The sequence below is a fragment of the Bombus fervidus genome, chromosome 10 (genome assembly GCF_041682495.2).
Source record: "Bombus fervidus isolate BK054 chromosome 10, iyBomFerv1, whole genome shotgun sequence".
Classification (NCBI taxonomy): domain Eukaryota; kingdom Metazoa; phylum Arthropoda; class Insecta; order Hymenoptera; family Apidae; genus Bombus; species Bombus fervidus.
The window spans coordinates 8,150,603-8,169,037 of NC_091526.1; the positions used below are offsets into that span (position 1 = coordinate 8,150,603).

General features: G+C 33.5%; 5 protein-coding genes across 9 annotated transcripts; 1 reads left to right on the forward strand and 4 right to left on the reverse strand.

Moving 5' to 3' along the window:
- Nucleotides 1–3,173: 3,173 nt before the first annotated feature.
- Nucleotides 3,174–5,490, reverse strand: Csn8 (COP9 signalosome subunit 8). Its single transcript, XM_072011525.1, has 4 exons — nucleotides 5,349–5,490; nucleotides 5,164–5,234; nucleotides 4,137–4,315; nucleotides 3,174–3,917 (listed from the first exon to the last, which is right to left on the reverse strand). Exons 1-4 carry the CDS (start codon nucleotides 5,403–5,405, stop codon nucleotides 3,661–3,663), a joined length of 564 nt encoding a protein of 187 aa, XP_071867626.1. The 5' UTR covers nucleotides 5,406–5,490; the 3' UTR covers nucleotides 3,174–3,660.
- Nucleotides 5,123–7,312, forward strand: Rabx6 (RAS oncogene family member RabX6). 4 transcript variants are annotated; one of them, XM_072011523.1, is made up of 4 exons: nucleotides 5,123–5,256; nucleotides 6,300–6,508; nucleotides 6,691–6,935; nucleotides 7,020–7,312. In XM_072011523.1, the coding sequence occupies exons 2-4, from the start codon at nucleotides 6,329–6,331 to the stop codon at nucleotides 7,216–7,218; spliced, it is 624 nt and encodes a 207-aa protein (XP_071867624.1). In that variant the 5' UTR covers nucleotides 5,123–5,256; nucleotides 6,300–6,328; the 3' UTR covers nucleotides 7,219–7,312. The 4 variants fall into 4 exon arrangements, with proteins under 4 accessions (XP_071867624.1, XP_071867625.1, XP_071867623.1 ...); XM_072011524.1 differs by lacking the exon at nucleotides 5,123–5,256 and adding an exon at nucleotides 5,430–5,529; XM_072011522.1 differs by lacking the exon at nucleotides 5,123–5,256 and adding an exon at nucleotides 5,464–5,604.
- Nucleotides 7,313–7,454: 142 nt separating this feature from the next.
- Nucleotides 7,455–10,112, reverse strand: Nfs1 (Nfs1 cysteine desulfurase). 2 transcript variants are annotated; one of them, XM_072011520.1, is made up of 10 exons: nucleotides 9,618–10,112; nucleotides 9,463–9,530; nucleotides 9,286–9,402; nucleotides 9,065–9,202; nucleotides 8,785–8,990; nucleotides 8,595–8,716; nucleotides 8,370–8,527; nucleotides 8,020–8,291; nucleotides 7,866–7,955; nucleotides 7,455–7,645 (listed from the first exon to the last, which is right to left on the reverse strand). In XM_072011520.1, the coding sequence occupies exons 1-10, from the start codon at nucleotides 9,721–9,723 to the stop codon at nucleotides 7,582–7,584; spliced, it is 1,341 nt and encodes a 446-aa protein (XP_071867621.1). In that variant the 5' UTR covers nucleotides 9,724–10,112; the 3' UTR covers nucleotides 7,455–7,581. The 2 variants fall into 2 exon arrangements, with proteins under 2 accessions (XP_071867621.1, XP_071867620.1); XM_072011519.1 differs by having other exon boundaries at nucleotides 9,463–9,542; nucleotides 9,618–10,110.
- Nucleotides 10,113–10,776: 664 nt separating this feature from the next.
- Nucleotides 10,777–13,405, reverse strand: LOC139991293 (uncharacterized). The gene is made up of 6 exons (XM_072011249.1): nucleotides 13,070–13,405; nucleotides 12,839–13,008; nucleotides 12,514–12,762; nucleotides 12,272–12,432; nucleotides 12,106–12,195; nucleotides 10,777–12,043 (listed from the first exon to the last, which is right to left on the reverse strand). Exons 1-6 carry the CDS (start codon nucleotides 13,192–13,194, stop codon nucleotides 10,970–10,972), a joined length of 1,869 nt encoding a protein of 622 aa, XP_071867350.1. The 5' UTR covers nucleotides 13,195–13,405; the 3' UTR covers nucleotides 10,777–10,969.
- A 316-nt stretch (nucleotides 13,406–13,721) lies between these two features.
- LOC139991294 (transmembrane protein 45B) lies at nucleotides 13,722–15,471 on the reverse strand. The gene is made up of 2 exons (XM_072011250.1): nucleotides 14,957–15,471; nucleotides 13,722–14,816 (listed from the first exon to the last, which is right to left on the reverse strand). Exon 2 carries the CDS (start codon nucleotides 14,773–14,775, stop codon nucleotides 14,014–14,016), a length of 762 nt encoding a protein of 253 aa, XP_071867351.1. The 5' UTR covers nucleotides 14,776–14,816; nucleotides 14,957–15,471; the 3' UTR covers nucleotides 13,722–14,013.
- Nucleotides 15,472–18,435: the final 2,964 nt, after the last annotated feature.

Consider the following 18,435-nt stretch of genomic DNA (forward strand, 5'->3'; position numbering starts at 1 on the left):
GAGAAGGTGCATTCTGAGCGCACCCACCGAGAACGCGGCGCGAACCAACGCGTCGCGCGACGCAACAAGGACAATGATACAGGCTACGATATAGAAATCTACCGAGTACACGAATGATTGCACGGATTGGTGGTGAGATTGCCATTGCCCCGCCGTAGAAGAAGGAGCGAGGATGATCGCGATAAAGAAACAATCGAACTGCGTCCCGCCCACGGATCCGCCAACATTCAATTGTGCCTTTTCCCTCTCTTTTCTTAGCTATTCTCTCCTTCTGCTCGGACCAGAGACACGTTGTGGTACTCTTAACGGTACAACCCCCGCAGAGAGTGGCCCGTCGAGTTTATTGTTCCAGACAATTCAAGTGATTTTCGGTTCGATAACAGATAGACCTGTTTTTTTCTCATAAGTACATAGTCGAGAATGACAAATTAATGAAATTAAACATGGAGGAAGAGAAAGAAAGTCAACCAATAAGGGAAAGGTGGAATCGGAGTACGAACAACAAAGGAAAATTCACTGGATTATGGTTCAGATGCAAGCTCCAACTAGATGGATTACCGTGTTACGCAACCTAGGAACCAAGCTAGATGATCGAGAGCGATGGAACATTGTCATCGTAGCGTATTCCTTGTTTCGCTTTACCACGGGAATGTAATAACCAGGGATAGTAAATGTGTATATCTGATATGATTATACACATTTTTGCAGATCGCTTAAACAAACAAATTACATCACGACGAAAGTTTCAACCCTTCTATAGGATACACTTATTTTACTCTTCAATTCAATACTCACCCTATTAGATAATTGGATTAGACCCTACTACAGATGTCCAAGCTTCGTAATCGGCAAATTAAGTTTACCTCTCATGAACTATTAACAAATGGAAAAGTTTCCAGAGACATTTCGCCTCCCTTATCAATTCAGTATAAAGAGAAAGTTTTTTATGATTTAAACTATCTCGCTCTGTATAAACACGCTTTCCAACGACCTTGTACCCGGGAAACAAGGGGACGACAGGTGTCGCAACACCCTCTTGCTTCTCCATTTGAACACGTCTATCAGTGACCTAACGAAGAACGTCGATAGTTAAACGAAGGGGAATGTTCTTCATCGGCCTTCTAGTTGTTCTTCATCATTATCATCATCCTCTTCGTTCTCGTCCTCTCACCCCGACGGCTCTTCCGCCGCGATGAGACTTTCGAAATCGACTAGTCGCGTTCGATTCGTGCCACTCGCTTGCTGCTCACGGAGCATCGGCGTTTTCCGCGACGTGCAAAGGTCACCGCAACAGGCCGCGGCACAGCTACACTCTCGGGAAAGAAGACGCGAGTCACCGGCGCGTACTCTTACGAGGGGAGGTCAGGTAAGGTAACTGGTAACCCGGGTCTTCCCTCTTGCCTCTCACCTTCGCGTTTTATGTTGCAAACTAGTACTCGTCTTTAGTAATACTTGTTGGTACCGAGCGTACAAGCTTCTAGAAATCGTGCAGATACTCAAGGAGTAACGTCTGATCACTTGAATCCGGTTAATTTTCTTTCTAATCAGACTTTCATCTGTCGTAAAACATTCCTGAATGTCTGAATACGATATTCAGCAGCCAATTTATACTCCAAAAGTAAGATTCAACAAGGGATAAAAAAGACTAAAGAATACGTTAATTCGATAAGAAGGCGAGAAAAAACTTACTGAACGACTTGGTTATTTGCATGTTTTAATATGAATACTTCCTTCGCACCGTTTTAAGTTTATCGTTACCGTTTATCATTTCTTTCAACATCTATGTTGTTTATCCTAACTTGTTAAAGTAATGCTATTTATTCACGAGTTTCTTCTAACTTCAAAGTGATATTCGAAAGACTGCTTCACCCTCGATGGATAGTCACACGTTGTCTATTAAAGCAACGATGAGGTAGTGGAAGAGGGAGGATAAAAAACAAAGAAAAAACGGCGCTATATCGCGATGCAATCATCGCTCGTTCGAACGACGATGAATCTGCATTATTCAAAGGCAACAGAATATGCCGAGGCAACGAATCTCTTATACGTAGCATACAGTCGGCATCGTCATCCTCGTCCTAAACTACATTCTAACCATTTTGCAACCCCCCGCTGACCGAACGCTTTTTTCAATACCGATTACTATACCGATCGTACACGTTCGTGAGTATAAACAACAGCTAGGATAGGCTTTGATGTGTACGAACGCGTGGGAACGCCTTTCAGATACGTTGAAGGTTTTTCTTTTCGTTTCTTCCCACGATTCAGCAATAATGAATTTTTTAAACATGTATTTGCCCGTGGATAATGTATCAAAAACATTTCGACAAAAAAAAAAAAAAAAGAATACTTCACGATGGATCTGATGCTACTTGCTGTACAACGCTTTTGAAAACACAGATCAATTGTATACAGAGAAAAGAAAAGGGATTAAATAAGAACACAACTAGATAACACGCTTTCGAGTATCGTGCCGATTTCTACGGAAATTTACGCGCAACAGCCGTATACCATGTAAAATATGAAACTCGCGTATCGTGTAGGATTGGTGATACCGGTGCAACAACTTTCTAGAGTATAGCGGAGCCAAAAAAGAACAACCGATACCAATGACGGTGGGTGCACACTCCGACTACCTGCTGACTAGTGGAAACGATTTCTTTGAGAATATCTGAAGTTACGCAATCGCCATACGATTGTGCATATTCAGCGTTTACAATACGGGACGGTCAGAATCGATTTCATAGAGAATTACTCGGGGGCCACGAGCTACGAGCCAACCGGGCATACCTATCTGTCCGCGACCCGTAAGGATTCGATTTGCGTGACGCAATGCCCGCGGCAGAATCTCCTCGCGCGGATTTTTCAACCGACCTCACCGAGCACGATACACCCGCTTGCTTTCACGCGCGATCGAAGCCACTCGTTTCGAGATCACCCTTTCCCCTAGCTAACATGACTTTATTGCTCTAAGATCTTGTATTAGTTACGTAATTCAACCTGCATTTAAAAAATCAGTAGATAGTCCAGTCCTCTTCTACAGGTACTAATAAAGAAATTAACTTATTAGAAAAAAAATGAGGAAATAAAAATATTATTACATAAAGAATAAATAAATCTTGTAGGGAAGAATGAACCTGAAAGGAGCGAAATGGTTAATGAAAATCATTGAATGGCAGAGGCAAGCAACATTTTACACATCGGACGTTGTATCAGAACATAGTTGGTCACATTTGTGATTATTATTTTATACAACAGAATAATTCATCCCAGGTGTTTTAATTCTAAATGAACACTGGTTGATCAGAACATATGTATGTATATTAAGCTAAAACCCGTGATGCGGTCCGTGGATCTTCTCTCCTGTAAAAAGTGCTTCTTCTAGAAAATGCCAGTTTCCTCGCACACAGCAGCCAGTTATTGATTAATCGAGTTGTTGACTCCATGCTTACAGGGAGCTTCATCGAATGAATCTTCCGATTGAATAGAACGCGTAGGTAGACCGAGGTATATACTTAGGGAAAGGACACAGGTGCCTCCTTTGAAGCACTTCCTTCTTTATATAATACGATTACGAGGTAAAACTAAGTTTAAAGTACTGTCGATGTTCGTGTCTTCATGTTGCGTGAGCATCGTCATTGACAGCTCGCTGCTACCCGTTTAGTTCTCCAAGAAAGACACGAATTGAGTGAGTTTGTACAGCTGATCCTCGGTCAGACACACCTCATGGGCGAGGTTACTCTCTTCTTTCTGAATCTTGCAAGGCTGCACCATCGTCCCATCTACGGTCCAACCTCTTTCGATGGCAACCCGACGCGCTTCTTCCAACGTTAAGCCCGTCATTGATGCGAACACGGTTAAACCCAATGACGAATAAGCCTTGGATATTAAGATAATTGCTCTTTCTCGAACATTATCTGAAAAACCGATCTAGAATTGATATCTCGATTCATGCGTCGAGACATTTTTTTCTGTGAGATTTGATATATAAAGATTCTTTGAATAAATTAAATAAAAACTAAAAAAAATTTTCTTTGAGGAAATAGTCATTTTCAAATAGATACATGGAGAAAAAAGCTTCAATTGATTGGAATAGTTATTTGGTTATTTCTTCTCGTTTATTCTACGACATATACCTTTTAAAGCAGCCATAATGTCAGAAACATCCTCACTCCACTCTGCATTAAGGGCCACGTGTACTGCAGGCCAATCTCTCTGCCACATACGTTGTCCTACCACCCATATCTGGCCAAGTTCTCCGTTTCCGCTTTTCAAGTCCGCTGGTATCCGCTTCCATAAGTATTTGGCGTTGCATCTGCGACGGCGATTTTTCGATCAAATAAAGACGGATCGAAATCTCACTCGTGCAGGTCTTATAAGGAACGAATTTGTGTCGTTGAAGTATTGTTAATAGTAAAAAGCCGAGTAAGAAGCAAAGTGTTTGTTACAAACTCTAAAGAAATACGACGATATTCCTCTAAAGAATAAATTTTATGAACCATTGAAACATAAAAACATTATACCCTAAAGAATTATTTATTACAAAAAATATGTTCATTTATAAAATTATGTATACGGTTAACAAACAACATACATATAATAAAATGGGATAAATATTGTGTCATAAATTAGTAAGCTACAATAATAAATATGTAATTATTTTTCCATGATTTTTTACGCATGATAAAACAACTCATAATTCATAAAACCGATTAATCATTTACACGAGATATTTTCTAATAAAATATAAACGCAATATATAAAGAAAATGGAACATAATTGTAGGTTAAGTAATGTGTTCAACAAACCAAAAATAAACAATAAAATATATATAAACGTATGTCATTAATCATATATCTACAAGGAAATGCAAATATATATACCTATACATAAATAAATAAGTAACAAATTTTTATTTTAATTATCGTTCAAGGAAATCATATATTTAAAAAAAGTTTGTATTTCGCAAGCATGAACACGAATTTGCAGATGGCGTCAGCACGATATATACAAACAATAATTTTATTACACAAACGTATATGTACAACATGTTGCAAATTTGGATCATGAGATGTATGATATTCTTAGATAAAATAAATTATCTTATTTTTGAGTGATATTTAAAAAATGAAGGAAGCAAAGTAACAAAAGTCATGTACTCACAGATCATTTTGATAAAGATATACGGCTAATAATTGAGCATAAGTTTGTGGTGATGCAACTCCACCAGGCGCCTGCGAAAATGATATGTAATAAGTAAATATATAAAGAATTTACTAATATTTCTGAAAAACGGAGCAGTAGTCGGCATAACCTATGTTTGAATGCTGCTCAAGAAGTATATTTACCTCCAACTCAGCTTTCTCTAATTCCTGGAGAAATTTATCCACTTCACTTAGCACCATGATGAAATTTCGTTATTTCCGCAGAGAAAAAAACGATACTGAAACAATTGTGTTAAAAGTACGCGGCAACATTGAAATAATCAACGTCAAACAAGAAATCTAAACATCCGAAGACTGAATACAGGTTATATTGGCAATTCCTGTATTACTTTAATATAGATGGCAGTACTCGACAAGCCAACTTTTCAAATTATATTATGTAACTTCTAATTTAAAATTAATTTCTATTTAAACTCAAATACATTTTTATATCATCAATTTAGATAATTCAATTTATATAGATCATTTTAATTTTAGAATTATGTAATGAAGTTTAAAGCTATAAAACGTATTTAAATAGTATATGTAACAAACTAGTTTCGAATCTTGTCTAAAAACTACCAATAGAACTTATCATTAAACATTCTCGAATAATCGCATTGTTTTGAAATAAAAATATCGATATAAAACGTCATCATAAAAGTAAATCATGCCTTTCATTAGTAATTACGATTATATGTTACAATATTGTTTGCATAGCACTTGTACAAAATTCAAATAATATTATCTGTTGCTGCAAGGTTAGAAAGCATCTAATGAGATGAATTTTTAAATTTTACTTAAATTCATATTTAATTCAAACTACATTAGAAGTATATTATTGAGTTTTATTACAAAGCTACGAACTACTCGAAATTTGTTTTGGTCCGTATCGATGTGAATAGGTATTTTATGGTACTTATGTAGCTGTATCTTATGGTCCGTTACAGGTATAATATTTCTATAGTCACGACTGTCATTGTGCTCGTGTTAGTGGCTATATACTGTATACAGCCAAATGACCATTGCATAAAATGTTATAAATACTAAACATAATAATTTGTTATTACTGATGCTGCAGTTTTTGTATTTCAGTACGACCGGCGAAGTAACATAAGCCTAACATGGCCACTGTTAAAGTAACCGAACAGAAGGTTATTCTGTGCGGAGAATACGGTGTTGGAAAGACTTCTATATTTAGACGTTTTGCGAACAATACTTTTGTAACGAGCAGCGATCGCAAGTCGACATTGGGTCTCGATAATATCGATAAAGAATATGTTGTTGAAGACAGACGAATACGAGTATATATATAAATATATATATATATATGTATATCTATATATATTCTGAACAATTTCACTTTTCCTCATATATATATATTTTTATAAATAAATCATATACGTACCTAGAAAATTTATTCTACATATATGATATACTGCTATTCACATTTATATTATACATTTAATTTTATTTTATATTCCAGTTACAATTATGGGATACAGGTGGAATGGAAAGAGTTGCATCAGTAACATCAAGCTATTATAAATTTGCAGAAGCTGCTATACTGGTTTTTGCATTAGATAATTCAACATCTTTCCATCTTTTATCTCAACATTTGCTTGATATTGTCACATATGCTGAAAATGCAAAAATATTTCTGTGTGGGAATAAAAGTGATTTGGAAAGCACAGCTCCACAAGTTACAGATGCAGAAATGGAACAATTTTGGTGAGTTTAATGACAACCTAAGTGTTATGCAATGTACATATATGTACATATTTGAAAAAAAAAACAATGTATTATTTGTTACAGTGAACAATGTCACAATTTAATTTCTGGTATATATAAGACATCATGTAAGACTGGAGAAGGCATACATGAAATGTTTGAAGATATAGCACAGCATCTAGTGGAAGCTAACAGATCACGCATGGAACTGCATGAAATGGACAAAGACAGATTTAAAATTTCGTATATTGATGAAGCTGCTGATCCATCATGTTTGTGCTAAATAATACATATTAGCAAGTGTATGATTCTGAAGCAACATTTTTTATAACTAGGATAACTCAATACACAGTAATAAAGTGTGAAGAGTAAAATTACTTTTTTATATCAAATAATGATAATGCCAAGCTTTTCTATAAGGGAAAGCATCCTAAAATAAAAAATGGGAGGAGTAAGGGAAGTATTAGAAGAATTTATATACAATCAAAGTTCAATTTTAAAGAAGTCATGAAAGCAAAAAATTTTAAATAAACATTTATTAGATATTGAAAGATATTTTACTTAATTAGTCTTAATCTATGTATATGACTCACAGTCTACATTGTACATTAGATCCACATAGTTGAAGCTGTGTAACAAAGCATCACTAATGCTGAGTCCATTTAATAGTTTTCAAATCAATTCCTTCTTCGACCATCTCCCATAATGGGCTACAAAATAAGCAATTCAAATATGTATTATTAAGTATGTATGACAACTAATATTTAAGGCCATATATTCTTAATTATGAGAAACGTCCAGTAATAAATTTGTTCCCTCCGTTATATTATGGCATCGCGCTTTTCGTATTCACCGCCAAAGTTATATCAATAAGGTAATCCATCCGTGCTTTTATATTAAATAAATATATTATAATTAAATAAGATGTACCTCATTTCTCGAAGTCTTCTAACGTGTCGAATCGTATTTTCTGCAGTAAAATCAATTTCTTCGATAGTTGTAAAGCGACCAATACCGAATCTATATAGATAAATAAATATTAGGATAATTATGGCATTACGATATCATAAACATATTAATTTACCTGATACTAGAATGTGCTAGATCTTCTGATGTTCCAATTGCTCTTAAAACATAACTAGGTTCCAAACTTGCACTAGTGCAAGCAGAACCACTACTTAAAGCAACATTTTTTAGAGCCATTAATAGAGATTCTCCTTCTACATATGCAAAAGACAAATTTACACATCCAGGATACCAAGCTACTGGATCTCCATTATGTATAACATGTGGTAAATTTGACATTATTTTATCAATCAACCGGTTTGAAAGTATTGTGATATATTTGTGATCGTACTAGTAAAAAAGAATAAATTTAGTTAAATATATATATATATATATATATACAGATATATAGTTTATAATTAAAATTACCTCCATTTCTGTTTGTGCCAAATCACAAGCTGCCCCTAGGCCTACTGCTAAAGGTGCTGGAACAGTACCACTTCTCATACCTCTTTCTTGTCCACCACCACTTTGGATTGCTTCTACACGTACCCTTGGTCTCCTCCTCACATATAATGCTCCAACTCCTTAAAATTTCATTCATAATAATTATATTCTATATAAGATATATAATAAAAGTTTATCTTGATGTACCTTTTGGACCATATATTTTGTGACCACTAATAGACATCAAATCAATATTCATAGCATTAACATCAATTGGAATTTTGCCAATTGCTTGGGCTGCATCTGTGTGAAAGAACACTTTCTTCTTTCTGTAGAATTGATAGCATCATTGAATTCAAAATTTTTTTTGATATTAGTTAATAACATCTTTTCTTACCTACAAATAGCTCCAATTTCTTCGATTGGTTGTCGCACGCCAATCTCATTATTTATCATCATAATAGAAACTAAAGAAGTAGTTGGCCTTATTGCATCTTCTAATTGATTAAGATCAATAAGACCATTTGCATTTACTGGAATATAAGTTACTTCAAATCCCTCTGCTTGCAAAGCTCTACAGGAATCTAATACACATTTGTGTTCCTACATTGACAAAGTTATATATAATGATAAATGCACAATAATACATAATTAATAGTTCAATATAATTAACATACTATCTGAGTTGTCACAATGTGATTTTTTCTTTCTTTGTAGAACCTTGCAACACCTTTAACAGCTATATTATTACATTCTGTGGCACCAGATGTAAATATAATTTCTTTGCTATCTGCATTTATTAAGTTTGCTATTTGCTATTTGGAATGAAATATTTGATTATTATTCTGCCAGATTATAACTCTTAAAAAAAAACCATTGTGTTATATATGATATTAACTTTACGAGCAAGTTCAACAGCAGTTTCTGTTTCCCATCCATACATGTGAGTTCTGGAATGTGGATTTCCATAATATGCCGTAAGAAAAGGCATCATCTTATCCAATACTCGTGGATCCTATTTAATGATTGATTTAAATATCAAGAATTATATTATAATTCATCACATCATATTTACCATTGGTGTAGTTGCTTGAGCATCGAGATAAAGTGCCCTGCCTTCTGAAGGTCCTCTTTTGTACTCATCTGAGATAACAGCTACAATTCAATCATAATATTCACATACAAGAATTAACGAAATATTAAAATAGCACAAAATTCAATAATCCTTACATTCATATTCTGTAATTTCTGATAAATTTTGACTACTGACATGCACTGCACGGCATTCTTTGATACGACTTAAAGAGTGTAACAAGCTCCTTGCAGGCCGTAACATATTAATTCTTATAAAATCACAAGTTTATGTCAACTATCTCCTATTTCCATAACACATGTTCTAATCACAGATAACCTAACTGTATTACTGAATAGTTTTGTTACATCTAATCGATTTAGCTACATTTAGAGTATTTATGTAAATGTACATATATATGTAAATTGTAACTGTCAATTGCAAATGCAATGTACTTAATAACTTTTTCTGACAAATCTATAATTTATTAGTTACTAATTTATGTGTACGTACACCGCTATGCAACTAATTCATAAAATGGTGCAACATTATTCTCAGTATGTATACATATACTAGAGAGATTTCCTCTTAGCATATTTAGAGATGGTGTGAACCGCTACTTATGAATCACAAGTGAATCGATTATGTTCATTCCTAATCAGAATTATTTCTCACAGTGATTTGTAGTTTTTTGTGATCGTTTCTAATTGGTGGAGAGCATAATTATTCTTTGCACATATCACATAACTTGTATATTAATATCTTTTATATTATTTTTTATATTAACAATGTCAAATGAATATTACGATTTTACAATCGAAAGGAAGAATTAATATTTTACTCTTTAGGATACTGATGTATCTGTAGAGAAAAGAAAATTTAATTATTCTACATTTTTAATATTACATAAAGAAAATTTATGATATATGTATGAAGAAAACATAACGTGACGTAACATTTAAATATAACGTTTAAATTAACATTACATACATATATATAAGCTACATTACAGCTACATTAAAGTATTTTATAAGAAATAATTCAATCAAGATAAAGGATTACGATCACAGTGAACAAATTAAAATGAACAAATCAAAATAAAAAAGTCACGATCACAGTCGTGAATGAAGTTAGATCATGACTATGATCGTGATTCTGCAATCACTGTGATAAATCACTGTTAGTGATTTTGCATAAACATTTCCATTTGCATATACATATAATAATTTGGAAATATATTAATATTTTATATATAAAATATTACTTTCCTTACGAAAGTGGAGTTAGATATAAGTATCTAAATGAATGAAAAAAATGATAAAAAACGGTTTATTAAATACAATAAATATACAAACTAATTGAGTATTTCTAGAATTACAAAATATAATTTAATTGTATGTAAAAATGTCTGACAAGTAAACGTAAGAGTACAAAATACAGGCAGCAATGTAATATAAATGTATTGAAATAATCATAATCTGATTAATCAGTAATTATTCATGTAGGAAAATTACTGACGATCTTTCGATAAATTTAATGAATCACCAATGTCACCACCCTGTGATTGTTGTTGCTTTTTATGTATCGTGGTCATATCCAACATCCCACCAAATTCAGATTTAGAAATTGATAGATCTTCACTTCCTTGATATTCATTTGATCGATTGAGTTTTGCGTTATCGTTTTGTATTTCCATCTTTTTCCTATCAGTTGTGTAGTCCTCCGGAGTTGCAGAAAAATTTCTACAAGATTCTGAAGATCCAATAGTTGCTTTGAATGGCGACTGGATAGGATCAACCATAGCAAAATCATTTGATTTTCGTTCGTTCGATTCAATATCTCTCGCAGGAGAGATTTTACCAATCGGGCCAAACAAATTTGCAATATTACGCATATATGCAGATGGTGATGGCGATGACGTTCTCGCAAAATCTGGTATAGGAAAACCAGAAAGCTTTGCCAAATCTGCTGTAGAAAAATTAGCTAATTTTGATAGGTCTGAAAATTTAGAAATTTGCTGTGTTATATCGGCTAAAGGAAAATCGGGTGTTGTGGATGACCGCGTTTTATTGATACTAATATCTGTTCCGAGAGGATTAGATACTTTCGAAAAATCAGTTGGCGCAAAATCATAATCGCATTTAGTGTTTTTTACAGAAACTGTAAGTTCCCCGGATTGAAAGCTGGGTATCACTTCTGATGGTGATATATGTTGCTTAGATGTAGAGTTTCCATCCTTTATTTGCGTGATGGATGTGGTGTCCGTAGTTATAATATCCTTTTTAATATTATCTCTAGAAGTAGATGGTTGCATTACAAAAGGTTTTGATGTAGGTGTAATTATTGAACCATCAGGCTTGAAGTTCACAGGTGTAAGGAAGACAGCTGCATTATTAGGTGCAAGGCCAACCCCTGGTGGAACTGAGGGAACAAGTGATTCTGAAACTGGTACCAGAGGGAATTTCATAGCCAGAAATTCCGGTGATGTCCCATCTTCGGAACCAGGACAAATCATTTCTCTAATTACATCCCAATACGAACCGTTCGATCTATTACGACCGGGTAACTTGGACGCTAAAGAACACTTCAGATATCGATGTATTTTATTATTGTACTCATATTTCAGTCTTATTTTTATATACTTACTCTTAAACGTTCAAGATAAGTCGTATTATTGTTAAAGTTGGTAGTAAAATCAATACCTCCTTCACTTCTATAATATTCTATGCATCTTCTCTGAAATAATAAATGTAAGAATGTATTAATTGTCTTGGTTGAATTATTGATTGAATAGAACTATGTAAATGCTTACAATTTCTTCTAATGTATCTTGAGAAAGAAAGTGTTCTTGAGATAATGTATAACTCAAAAGCATTGGTCTTGGATATTCATGAGGCCGATTTTCTGGAGGTGGTAAAGACCAGAAAACATTAAAATTTGACTCATAGCAACTGCCATCTGTATTATAAGGAGCTGAAACCCATCATTTTGAATACATTGGACTTAATCACAAGATTTTAAATAATAAATAATATTTTGTCAAAGAAAACATACAGCATATTAAACCTACACATGGTGTGTAACCATTATCGCTAGGTCCTTTCATTTTTATTTGATAATCTAATTGAGAATCAACATCCCTCAAGGATGGGGAAGCATGAGATCTAGGATGAGAATGATACCATCCAACTAAAGTCACACGTTTCCATTCCATTGCCCTTGCAATTTCAGCTTCAACTGCAGCTGCAGCTGATTTATCTTTACCAGAATACCGGCATGGAAAGGCAGTTGTTATAGATAGATCTATTATATTAGAAGAAGTAAGTTTTAGTAACAAAATGGATATTTAAATTACATTAAATATTACAGAAATATTTACTGTGTGAATTAATATCCCAGTGACCACCTAAATAGCCACAAACTTCTTTATCTGTTAAATGACAATGCAAATCTACTAACAAAGCTGCAGTAGTTGTTATAGTAACTAAGAAAGGTTGTATTTTGCCAAGTGTGCTAAAAGATGTAAGCTCTACCATTGTACTCATATCCCTGAAACATAAGTAATTATTAGTAATGTAAGAAATTTTCTTGTCTTGTATTATTCTCTTACATGGCATGGCTTCTTATCCCAAGATTAGCATGTTTTACTGGTACTCTTACTACTTGTATTAGAGGACTTGTTTGAACCTTTTCAGGACTCTCCTCCATAGGTTCTGTAATTGTTGTTGTTTCCATTTCTTCCTCTTTATTTCTTAGAAAGTAAATAGTAATAACTTCAGGCCATGATTATTGACTATAAACTGCACTACATTGTATGTTTATAGTAGATAAAAATTAATCAAATAATAAAAAAGTTCTTTAAACAATGCATTATTGTAATCATATTATGGTTCTAACCATTGAAGCATTTATTGTTATTATTGAATATTGATAAAAGAATAACACTAGTTACTCTTTGCTAGTTATAAAAAACACCCTAAGCAATTAATGGAGACATATATGTGTCAAGGTTGGTATTAAAACGAATTTCAAGATTTGGAAACTTTACAGTTTACTATAATTTATATATGGATACTACAATTAAATGTTGAATAAATTATGTATTAAGTATTTTTTTATTAAGTTTAATAAAATGATTTATTTACAATATATACTTACGTAATTTTTGCACGTAGCATGCAGTAGGTTTATGGAGGGTAGAAAACATATTACAAAAGATAAAAAATTACATAATAAATAAGTGAACAATAATAAGGCACCTCTTAGTTCTTAATGAGTATTTTACCTACAATTTGAAGTTATTACAAATTCGTTTATGCCATCGCATTTGTATAAATGTAGTTAAAAATAGAGTCGTTCGTTGTATTACAAAATGAAGTTATAAATATTAAGTAAAAAAATACTAATACTGTATGTAAAAATTGTGATTAGTTTACATTGTTTGATTTTTTGGCACTACAGTACTAACAGTATACTACTCTAAAAATATTACTTTTATGCATACTATAAAAATTTTTAAATTGACACAAAGTTGTATCCATTCACATGTGGGGTCTACATTCTCTGGTCTGGTTCTTGACAATAATCATAAATAGGTATCTCTGGTGGTTCTTCTATCATAAGTTTAGGAGCACAACTTCTTGTTGCTGCTACTACACATAATGTCACAGCTGAAGCAGCAGCTACATGCCAAGAAAATATCAGAGCAATACCTTCTGGTAACATTGGTACTGTATGATACACACGAACTACATGTGCTATCCAACCACCATGGAGTAATGTTGTACAACCTCTTAGAAGTTTTAATTCGGGCCATACAAGTTCTAAAGAAATAGACAAAGATGTTGTCCATACTATTAGTGCTAAAATTTTATCAACTAACGCATTGCTTCCAACACTGCCCCATAAGAAAAGAAATCCTTCTATGAAGAAACTTTGAGCAAGGGCCAATTTAACTAATCCTTCACTCACATTATGTGGAAAATAAAAATTTAAAACATCAACCAGGCCAGAGAATGCAAAGAATAAATAGATTGTAGCAAGTACAACTTTTGGTGAAACAGTTCCAACTTGTTGCAGACCACCAGTTATCGTACCAGCTAATCCTACAGCAGTAGCTATTAGTTTTAAACTTCCTTCTATAGGATGTCTGTGTATAAGTCTTTCACATTTTTCTATAAGTCTTAGTCCCTTTGTCGAATGTGGATCATCTCTAGGTCTTAGAGATACCCAATACTTAGCATATTCGTAACACCACTTTAGGCCAAAGGTATAAAATATAAAGCCGGTGAGAATACAAGGTAAATAGCTATCCATGGAGTATACGTAAAATCGACTTCCTGTTTCTTGATAGTAATCTGTAAAATATATGAAATCTGTAGAAGTGCTGAAAAAGTAAATTGTTCATTAAAAATATGCTTCTTGATGTAAGTAAAGAATCTGAGAAAGAAGACAATAAAAATATATTTAAACTAGACACTTATTGCTAATTACTCACTGTATATAATATCCCTATGGAATCACATATAAAATTTATACTCTGGATATTTTTCAGAATGAATGCAATTTTCGAACGTAGTTCGTGAAAAATTATATTATTCGAACGACGCCTCGATCTATTGAGCTGAATTTATAAATCTGTATACATGCATTTCATAGGTTGAAAGGAACGTCGGAAGAAAGCTAAGAAACTAATTTCTGAAGATACAACATAAAAATTCACACATTAATGCTCCTAATTAGTTTTTTTTTTAAATAAAAAGTTCAAGTAAAAAATCGAAACATGGACCCTGGGTCTATGACCACCTAGCGATGAGTCGATGAAACTACTCTTTTTGGGACGAAATGAAAAAATCAAATTTCTTGATATATAATGAGAATTGTTGAATTATCCAGGAATTGCATTAAAGCTTTAACTCCCAGAAATCTTCTTTGTATAGTATTTAGTTCGATTTCCTACATAAGTATGTAGTTAATTAATTATATGTAATTATTGTAAACCACGGCGCAAATGGCTTTTTTGGACATAGTTGTGCCATCTAACGGTACTAATTACTGTCCTTGGGTCAATGTCAACCAATAGTACATTTCCTTACTGGTAGATGGCGCCACCATGTTCCAAAAAAGTCCATCTTGCACTATTTTACTAATCACTTATGTTTTCGAAATATGAAATGTTTTCATAAATAAAATAGATTATGCATATGGATTTTGACATATTATATATCAATACAAAATTCAATTCTGTGTCGTCTTACATTGTATAACGATAGTGCTGATGTAATTACTACTGTTTCTCCAAGAATATTATTTTATATCATGTTAAAAGATTTCATTGTTATGTTTCTTTTTCATTAATCAATTTTGTTTCTCAAATTATGAGATGCATCTTTACTTTTTAAACACAGGTATCCGCATTTTGAAGCTATCAATTCTATCTGTTTTGTTTTATTTGTTCTTATTTGTCTTTTTAACATTTATGTTACAGTTCCTGTTCTTATACTTATTACAGTTTATTAGAATTTCAATCTTTATCATTACTAAAGCTTCAAACTTGATAAGGTTTCATTCTTTACCACTTGAATCTTCTGAAATAACCAACTATGTGATTGACAACAATTATAATATTTCATGTATTGTTACAGATTTCTTACAGCCTGCATTTCTTCTTATTCTCTATGAAGAACCTAATAATAGTTCAAAAGCCTACAGTGTAAGTATCTTTGCAATTGCATTCTCCATAGTTTGCCTTGACAATTATTAATTAAGAAGAAAAATTTTATTAAAGGTAGGAAGATTGGGAACTGTATACTTATGTTAAAGTAAAATCTAGAAGATATAAAATATAAAAATATATAATTATAAAATAAAAATTTTTGATATATTTAAAAAATTAATAAAGCAGGGTCCCACATAGAATTGTAATTAAATTAAGATTTTATTTAATTTTTAAGTTTTAGATCTTCAGGATTTCTAATCAGGATTTCCAGTTTCTCGCGTTAGTGTTTTTCAAAGCTCTTTTGTTGATCTTACGCAGCGATTAAAAGGAAAAGTAATTTGAAAATGAATTAATTTTAGACTTTTTTGTATAAAAAGTGGGTGGGCAGGTCGTGCATATGGTAAGCCTCCATTCATAGCACCCTCTTCCGGTGAGACCCGGGCAATCAATATTATTTAATATATAATTACTAATTGTATCACTATGCAGATAAGCAATTAACTATACAACTATAATTATTAATTATATGGTAAATAATATAAGCAATTGGCTACGATCGCGTGATTTCAAAGCAAAATTTAGTTTTGATTCCAACCACTAGTAGCGTTGTGATCCTTTTCCGTACTAAATCGGTAAAGTCTAGAATGCTATTAAAATTATAATAGATTTCTCTTGGAGAAGTTGAATAACAAGTCTATTCTACATTTCATCCATATTGTTTTATATCTATTGAATAAGAAATACTCGAATTAATGATATTTCTTTCGAGATATATAGTATTTTTTTACGTAGACAATATTTTCAATTTAAAGACATCATGTATCATCGATTGGTAAAAGTAAATCGATGATCGTAATATCTGCTAGGATTCAGCTTAGATCGCGCCACTTCGCTCCTTTTTTGTTACGAATTTTTCTTAAAATATATTCATACACACAGATAACGTTCTAAATAAATGAAAACTGCAGCTATTCCAACTTTCTGCTCGCTGATTTTCATCAAGTTTTTATTTTACAAAAATTTCCTGAGCACTCAACAGCCTGCGTTGCGTATGCATTTAATACATACAGAGGAATGTTAGGCGATACGATTTTTCAAACAAATTTGTTTCGTAAGTTTCATTTCAGATCGATACATGATTCCAGGGAATATCGATACGCTTTTCGAAATTCAAAGCCCGTTTGCAGATGGTATTGCCGTGACTCTGGAACAGCCTTTCATGTACGTTTCAATTATCGTTATGTAAATTGACTCAGTTTTGTGCTGTGTGTTCTGCATAGGATGAGCATGAACACGTCGGAGCCTTCAGGGTCTACTGATGCGTGTGCAGGGGATACCAATTGAGTAAAGTTAAGATCCCTCGATTTTTGACATTCGACGAAGAAACAAAAATATCGTGCCCGAATTAATTTACCTAAACAATAAATTCTGAAAAAGATATGACTACCACAAACAATAATAGATTGTTAATAGATGGATCAACGTGTGTAAATGTTAATAAGTAATTTCGGACGGGTCGCGCATACGACATAACCTATTTTAGGGTTTACTCCAAAAGGATAAGCCCAAGGCGGATTATCGCAAGTGGTCCTGTCGCATCTGTCATATACAACGCGTTATTATTCCATTTCTATACGTGTCTCGCTGTTTCTCCCTTTCCTATTGCCGGGATCATGCTCTATCGATCCGAATCGCCGTGTAATCTCGCAATCGGATTATCTCGTGGAACCATGAACGAAACCGAATCGTTGTGTGTCGACGAACACACTAGCCCGATAAATACATGTTTCTTAATATAGGTGAAACGACATAACAAGGAAATAGATGAGGGATCGACGGTACAGAAAGAAAACCGTTTGGTACAGATCATCACCGTTCCTCTTAACCAACGACAATATCCTTCATGCGGCAGTGTTTGATTTGAAAGTGGTAGTTCAATCTTGATCCGTGGAAAGCCGCAGACTTGTCGCGCCGTAAGGAGTATAGCACAACACGTTTTTTCCATTTTCATTTGTCGAAACGGTAAAAAGGGGGCGGGGTGGGAGAGGGTGGGGGCATTGGGGGTGCAATTCATATTTGTCCGTAGGCAGCAGCGGAATTGCACCTTTAATCAAGATTTCTACCAATTTGCGAGCGCCGACGGCGCGAAGACAAAGCCTATTGTTGCCGTAACTGGTTGGGGCTTCAAGTGTTCCAACGCAACGGCGAGAGTCCGATGCGCGTATATACCGGGTGTACGTCCAGATGTAATCATAAAA